This window comes from Epargyreus clarus, unplaced genomic scaffold (genome assembly GCF_041222505.1).
Source record: "Epargyreus clarus isolate Ecla_fem2 unplaced genomic scaffold, WU_Ecla_fem_2.2 ptg000023l, whole genome shotgun sequence".
Classification (NCBI taxonomy): Eukaryota; Metazoa; Arthropoda; class Insecta; order Lepidoptera; family Hesperiidae; genus Epargyreus; species Epargyreus clarus.
Genome location: NW_027332230.1, coordinates 12,375,068 through 12,383,886, shown reverse-complemented (window position 1 = coordinate 12,383,886; position 8,819 = coordinate 12,375,068). Strand labels below are relative to the sequence as shown.

The following is an 8,819-nucleotide window of genomic DNA, read 5'->3' as shown; positions in this document are numbered from 1 at the left end:
GTGAAAGAAGTGCTTGACGAAAACAAGCCGTATAATACTTCGATAAACATTGAAGTCGCTTGCGCGAATTTTACGCACGGTGACCTTTCGCGTGTTGTAAAAAATGCTACAGTTACTGACTCATGATGTAGAAGATGAAATTACGTTATGAAAATAAACGATATTGACACGTTAATGAGTTCTATCACTTTTTTAAAGCAACTTGTTTGTCTCGTTCGCATGAATTCAATTCTTGACTTCACTATTGGTTTTTACTGATGTTTACAAATTACTACATTAATACTACTTGTATTTTACTCATTAAGGAGATAAAACTATTAATTCACGTAAATTTAATAAGGTAATTAGTAAGATTTTATTCGCGACTATTTTATTCTTAATGCAAGCCACGTATGATTGATTTTTATCCAAAAATACACTATTTTGAAAATCATTGTCCTCAAAATCTTAAACTAAGTAGGTACTTAGTACCTAATTTTTTCCCACGCAAAATATTTTCAGCTCAAAGTAGAAAATATTTAACCTCCTGGGATCTTTCGTCATATATATATTACATAGAAAAGAAAAACATGTAACAGCACCATCTGTCAATATTTACGAGATCTTTTAGTTTTATTCAATAGATAACATGTTGGTCCACCATTTAAAAGTGTGATTAGCTGATAGGATGATACTATTTTATTGCATTGTGAATTTTAACCAAACGATGGCGTCACGGTCGGAAACAAGTAGTAAGTGAATTTGAGATTTTTGTTCAAATATCGATGTTTTTATAAAAAATATGTATTTTTATCGTTTATAATAAATCATTTTTACTAAATATGAGTCTGCGATGCTTGTAGGTTACATTAAAAATTATGAAATATCGGATGAAAGTTTTATGTCATACTGGTACCACATGAGTTCCCAATTACTACTGTGAATGGAAGAGTCCCAGTGTAATACTCATATGACATAAACATTTTTCTTTCTCGAACTTCATATTTTAATGTTATTCTGGTTTGTTATTACGAGCTTACGCAATTACGAAATATCCGCTATGCTAGACGACTCAAAGCTAGACTTAACTGATGAAGATGACCTAGAAGACGTAACATTACAATGTCATGATGGCAACAATGACTCGTATTCTGGTTTCTCGAATTAGAATTCGAATTCGGTTTATTGAAGTAGAAAGTTGTGCAGGTTTTGATATTTTTATCGGGTCCTCAATTATAATTAATGGAAGGGGCCATCCTAGAGCCTTAAGGATTTACTTTGGGTGAATCGGCAGTCCGCAAAATTTGCGAAATACTTATATCAGATTAACATTTTTATTGTGTTCATTATTTCACTAATACAAAATTGGAAGACTTTTTGAAAGGAGGTTTTCATATAACGATAAATATTCAACTAAAACAGATTTGCAAAGACCTGCGAGTTTTCTAATGAAAAAAGCGACGGGAATATCGAAATCATTAGCTAGGATAAATAGTTCTCACATGGTGGTTGGACAACAAACACACTGGACTGTGTCATTACACTGAATCTGACAGTAATTCGAGTTCGATTGGCAGTTCGAAGACGAAGTCATATTAATAGACGGCTAAAATAAAACCCATGTCAACCGAAAGTTTTCGTTATCATAAAGTACATAATTTAGTCCATTACTCCAACGTTCCAAATAAATGCAGAAAACCAAAATACAGCAACTACAAGAGCATATTGTATTAAATGCAATATATATTTCAATAAAACATAATTGTTTCTTATAACTCAACAAAAAAAAAAAAATTAATCACCAATTTATACTTTTTGTAACCATATTTTGTGTTCAGTTATCAATTGTGTCATAATAAGAACGTACCGCAAATTTATGAAATAGTATTATTTTTACTTTAAAAAAATATTTATATAATCTGTGTACTGTGACTTTATAACGGGACATATTTTAAGTTTATTTGATGACTGTGATATATGTTAGAAAAAATATACAAGACAACAGACAGTTAAGTTTACTGCTGAATGTGATTGTGAGAATCATTTTTTTAAATTGAGTGTGACTGTTTAAAATTATAGATTAAGATATAATTGTACACAACACAGACAGTATTTCTTTACAATACATTTCTCATATTACCAAAATTTTACATTAATATATATGATTAATGTTCTATGTCATATATATATGACACAAATAATAGTTGTAATTGGGAACTCACGTGTTATATATATGACATTGAGAAAATCCATATTTTCCGACTTACATTTTTTGTTATATTTTTTCCTGTAATTCTGTTACCTATTGTATTGGTCAGGATAAATTTAATTCAAATTCCTAACAACTTTTTTTCCTGGGTCCCAGGAGGTTAAACTGTACCGATTTGCACAAATTATTACAACTTAATGTTGCGGATCACGCGATCTCTACACAGTAATAATTTCCACATTTTTGGTTCTGTTCTCAAAATTATCATATATTTAATAACTTCGAGCAACAAACTAAGTATAATCAAATAAAAGCATATTTATCTTATGTAATATTTTTTGAAGGTAGAGTCCTTTGTGGATCGACTCCGGAGGCACCACCGCCACACCGATGGACTAAGTTTGAATGCGACACATAAGTACATCTCCCATACTAAATCATTTGAAATAGAAAGGCAGTGCTCGACAGTTGACACTTCTATTACAAGGCAGAAAGAGATGAGACGGTGGTGCATCCGACACCGAACCACAAAGGGTTCTACCACCTTCAAATATAATTCTTATAAAGTAATATGACAATATATGAGTAGAAAAAAACACAATTCCCTTTAGTGGAAACCAATAAACGCTATAATTAAACAAAACCAGATCTTGAATACAGCATGTCTTCACGGTGGTCTAATACTAAAACGATTATCTCAAGTGGTATTGGAAGTGGTAATAACGGACTCCTTTACCGACGCTATGACTGAACATGTCGTAGCGTATCTAATGAATTGAACAGACGCTACTTATGAGCAGGACTTTCTATTTTACTAACATTGTTGTTTGTATATAATTCACTATGTTTATTAGAATATTTTATAGTACTGATATATATTTTGCTGGATTGGTATCTAAGTAAAATACATCGGAAAAATATATTTAAAATATGAGACGTCGTAATTAATTGGAATGAATTTCAGTTTCTCATGCTGGGAGTTCAAGGTTCGAATCCGATGCACGTCATAGTCAAATTATTAAATAGTCATAGTAATGTGCGTATTACAAATGAATTAAAATTATTACAGAATATTGACAACGTATTATCCTCCCCAAACTTTGTACAAATCCAATGTAGAGATGTAATAGGCTCGTGAGGGATTGAAAAGCGTCTTGATCGAATGATGTCTTTGAATCCCTCACGAACCTATTACAGTTAAAACATCACTTTTCTGGGATGATTTTATCCATAGTTGGTATAAGGATAAAGTGCGAAACTCAAACAGTATATTCAAAGTAATGTAAGGGTAGGGACATACCGCCTCATTAAAACAAGCAGCAAAATAGTTGAAACTATGTCAAGTATGTTCTGTTTGGGAACTACTGAGAATTCCTAATAAGTTTGCACAACACCGTTTTTATATATATCGACGCTTATATACAATGTAGGTACATACCTATATGATTACTATGCAAATACTAATACCTAAATAATGTATATTCACAATACTAAAAATATAAAATAACCTTTGAAATTCTTGTCTCGTAGGTTTATGTGTGTAATGGCTAATTTTGTAAACTACTGAATCGTGATATGTAATCCGAAAATATTTAGGGTTGTCCCCTGTAAGTCTAAAAATTGTACGAAAGAGTGAAAGTAGATTCGATTGGAATAAAGTACAATAACTCCAATGAACAGAACGTGGTGTGGTAAGGGAGACATAGTTTTCCGAGGCATTCCGTCTTAGTCCTCAGGTGTAACGGCGCTTGTGTTTCCGACCTCAGGTAGGTATTTAATCCTATCTGGTGTTGATTAGGGATGTCCATGGGTGGCAGCAGCCACTTACCATCAGGTAGACTACAAGCTCGTCTGCTACTCCTATATTATAAAAAAATCCATATCGTCATCTCATTGGAAAATGAAGGTTATATTAGATTTATCGAGCAATTAATCGAAATCAATATGCCTATTGCATGTTAGATATACTTAAGCTACCCAAATAGTTGCATGATAAGCAACGCATGTGGCTAACTATCCAAGAGTTCTCCAAGGATCCCGGCCGTCTCGGCCACGAAACTTACCTAATACTGAGCAGTGCTGCGGCTTTTTGCCGGTGATTAGTCGTGTAACCGATTGCAACACATTATCAATAAGATTTTTTAAATTAAATATGAATTTCCTTATAATATCGCTAATGAGTAGTTTGGTTTTAGCAACGCAAGATAGCGGGTATCCGGCCGGTTTCTTCGCGGATTGTAAGTACTGAACTATAATTAAGCTTAATACTAGTGAAGGCACTTCGTACATTGAAAAAAATGTGTATAATTAAATATTGAATAAATCTAGGTAATATAAAAAAAATATTTAGTTATATATTATAGTTGTATATTATTATATATTATAGTTGTATATTATTATAGTTATGTAATCACTATACTAAAAGTATTCACATGATTTTAAATTATCTACCGTATTTTCATTTCAATAAAAGTCGTATTTTGATGTGGTTTCAATATTTTTTTCCACACTTTAGTAGAATTAACTGGAAGTATCTTTCGAATACATTAACTATGAAATGCCTAACACAGTAAAAAATAACATCGTAGTTCCTTCTTATAGGTCCCGGAATGAACCGAACGACTACACTTTCGGATGAGACTAAAGACTCTCTGTCAGTCGTGCTGATATGGCCTACACGGACCTTGTTCGGCAACTCTCAGGCGACGTGTAAGCTGAGTATCAGTGGCGCTGCTTGCGTTGCTCGCCATCTGGACTTCAAAAAACGGAAAACAATGGTAGGATGTATTGAACGGCTGCCAATTTTAACGCTAATAGCTCTCTCACTGTCTAGGTCATGCCTTGATGACAAAGAGGTTACGTCCTTAGACAAGGTTTTAAAATTGTTCTGTAGGTAGAAAAAAAAATTGTGAGTCTAAGGCCAGCTACTCATTAACTAGCTGTAACTGTAACCAAGAAGATACAGTGACGAGATTTTAATGCGCAAGTCACGTACGTGTGTAACTGACATAGTGTTATGACAGTTACAAAAAATGCATACAAGTTTGTCGTCGGCTCGCGAACTCCGTACACACTTAGATGTTTAGTTACAGTATAAATGCAGCGATTACAGATACAGCTCACTAATGTGGACGCGGCTTTATACAACGGCAACACTGCGACATTTGATTTTGTCTTATCAGAGGCGCAAAACAGCTGCTTACTGTTTAAAAAGGAATGAGTAATCTCAGTAGACACTTGCCTTGACTACACTTAAAATATATTCTCACATAGCCACAGAAATCAATTATCCTTCAATTAATTTTAATATTTCAAAAACTAACAATAAACATGTAAATTTATGCCGATTACATTCATTCAGATATTCATCAGCGGATACCTCGATGCATCGTTTTCTCCTTTGGTACGGTTTATCGTCAGTCCGTACTTGAAGCGAGGACGGAATATCATCATTGTTGAAACTTTTCCTGTGCTCCTACGAAGCTATCCTTTGTAAGTATAAAATTGTAATAACAGAAACTGGGGCGAATATATAAGTATGTGAAGTTTACAGTATGTAATATTGAATAATAATAATGAATTGAATGCTTCGAAGCTTGAATACGCTGACACCTATTTCTGCTTTATATCTCTCACAAACACGCTAAAATAAATAAATAAATTATTTGAAACGAAAACATGGTAAGTATAATTAATTAATTCTCATAAAGTATTTTTCTTCAGAGCAGCACGTCTAACCAAACCGATCGGAAACATATTAGGCGAGTTCCTAGCTGAACTGACGCATCGAGGAATGTCTCCCAATAAGCTGGAGCTAGTAGGCGGCAGCCTAGGTGCCCACATCGCGTCCCGCGCCGCAGTCAAGTACCACTATCTTACCCACAAGAAACCAGCCCGATTAACAGGTAATTAAACAAAATATAGCGAAGTAGAGCCCTTTGTAGTTCGACTCTGGAAGCACTACCGTCACACCTATTTCTGACTAATAACACCAGTGTTAAGCGCTGCTGTATTCTGCTTTGAAAAGTATGGTAGGAGATAGGAATGTCAACTCAGATAGGAATCTAGTCTTATCCAGACTGTCTGTGGCGGCAGTAATTACCAACAGATGGGCTGCAATTTCGTTAGCTACTTCGATATTACAAAAAACAATGTAGGTACAAGGGCTAAGATTAAAATGGAAAACTTCTGACTTCTCGAACTTATGTGCATATTAAAGAATCACTTGTTTAAGCGGCGAACGAATACACCGAGGAGAAACTTAGGTATATTCTTAAAGATTCTCTCAAAATTAAAAATATTCTCAAAAGAAATGCAAACTCTACCGATGCGCATTGGAATAGGGTGGTCGACTATTACCTGAATCTTCCTCTTTCTGAACGGAAACATACTTAGTTATCAATGGGAAAATAAAGTTGCACCATAAAACAAGAAATGATATGTACATTTTTATATAAAAATAATCTTTACTTCATGAAAGAGCCACGCATAAATTCCTTAAAAGTCCATTTCAACCGGCTAGATAGAATCCTACGTCGTATGCAACTTTTTCTATCGATGTAAATTGTTCTCTATTTGTAAACCCTTCTGTTACCTTTTATAGATGGGTTCCCACGGATAGATTCTGCATCGACGCTTAGATATGGAATAGAAAACAACCAGACATACTGGTTGGTGCATCATTTTATAGTGAATAGTACCTATTTATAATCTACTAGATCTAACTCGTTTATACAAATAGGGTTGAAAAAAGCAATCCGGTTAGAGACCGGGCTTCGAAGTTCACACCATAACGCTTATCATTTAAGGTAGATACATACTGCATATACGTGAATTGGAAAAAATATATTACCTACTATATGATATATGAATGATGACCCGTGTGGCGAAGAGGTCACCTACCATACCAGTTTGACAGTCAGTGGTTTTCGGGTTCTATTTCGGGCATGTGGATATCTGAACCCAGAAGTACAAATGATGCATTTAGATTTATTTTGGGTCTGGGTGTATTCGTCTTTATTTGTATTGGCACCCATGACACGGGGAACCCTAATGTAAAGGTAAAGGGACTTTAAAAAGTGTAAGTCATTATTATTTAAGTTATGTATATTTCTCAAAGCTGTTAGCGCTTCAAGGAAAGACCTAGCGCAAGATCAGCAGCTAATCGAACATTCGGAAGTAACTGATCCATTTTACTTACGTATTAAGGTCTGGACCCCGCTGGGCCATGTTTCCGCAACCTGCCGCCGTCGGAGCGCTTCAACCCAACAGCTGCGCAACGCGTGGACGCCCTGCACACCAACATGGATGTCTTCGGCATAGCGGATACCGTCGCACAAGTTGATTTCTATGCTAATGGAGGTTAGTCTGCAGTCTTTGAAAGTGTAAGCCAGAAACCCTCATGATCTTCATATATATCATATTTCTGTTTAATAGGAGCAACGTGATACTACTCTTCACACATGGTCTTGACTGCATAGATGTAGGATGTCAAAGAAATTCTAAGTCTATGGTTGACTGAGATAATAAAACACACTCTTTTAAAGAGCTGTTCAAAAATATGTGACTTAAGTAAAACCTAATAACGGAATTAGAATTTTGCATTACGAGTGTATTAATTAACTTCGTATATAACAAATAGCATTATTCTTTCCTTCTAGGGGAGTACCAGCCAGCCATAGCCGGCAACTTCTTGCTACCATGCTTCGTGCCCTGCAGCCACATCCGCGCTGCATTCTACTGGCTGTACGCCACCTCCAATACCGACAAATTCATTGCACTGCGATGCGATTCGGTCTTCCACGCGCGACGGGGAGACTGCTACGATGGTCACATAGAGACAAATGTACTAGGACCGAAGACCAACTTCAGCAGACCAGGAATATACTACTTACCAATAAAAGCTGAGAAGCCATTCTACTTCGGTGAAGAAGGGTTAGTAAGAAAGAGCTTTGGGCTGACTAATTACTTACTGAACGCAGTATCTGATGAAAATTTGATTATATGAGTGAAAAAGGTTCCATTCTTTTATTTTTACCTTTTTGTAATACGTTATATTTCGTTATTTTAATGTGATGAAAGACACTTCTGACTACACTGAAGGTCTCTAAAATTTTAGAAAGTCCTAGAAAAAAATCATTCAAGTTTTTTCATATTATACTTATGAGGCCGACAAAAACAACAAAATGTGATATCGCAGTAGTTTATTAAATTTAATACAATATTCAATATACAACAAATTACTTATTATGATTATGTATTAGGCGTCGCATTCGAATCGTACAAAACCTATCTAATGTATATACAAAGGGCTATAAGTTATAAGCATACAAACCTCAGTCGATAATCACAAGCTCAGAAACTCTAGTATTCTAGTTAAGATATGCTCATTGACAGTTTGAGCAAAATAGTGGAAGCCTGAATATTTTTATACTAATACATATATATTCGCGCCAAACTTTATACTTGTGACGCCTAAAATTTGCAAACACATTTTAGGTATTTTACTATGTAACGGGTGCTCACTATATGTTTTTTATATATTCTTTAATTTGTTTATTGCCGATATTTCGAACCAGTTGCATGGAAAATTAAAAAAAACCGCACCCGTTACGTAGTAAAATGTCTCAAT

The 8,819-nt window shown here is 34.8% G+C and overlaps 1 protein-coding gene across 1 annotated transcript; it reads left to right on the top strand.

Moving 5' to 3' along the window:
- Positions 1 to 4,063: 4,063 nt before the first annotated feature.
- LOC140751766 (lipase member H) lies at positions 4,064 to 8,195 on the top strand. Its single transcript, XM_073085806.1, has 6 exons — positions 4,064 to 4,425; positions 4,790 to 4,965; positions 5,550 to 5,680; positions 5,912 to 6,093; positions 7,397 to 7,549; positions 7,849 to 8,195. Exons 1-6 carry the CDS (start codon positions 4,341 to 4,343, stop codon positions 8,193 to 8,195), a joined length of 1,074 nt encoding a protein of 357 aa, XP_072941907.1. The 5' UTR covers positions 4,064 to 4,340.
- The last annotated feature ends 624 nt before the right edge of the window (positions 8,196 to 8,819 follow it).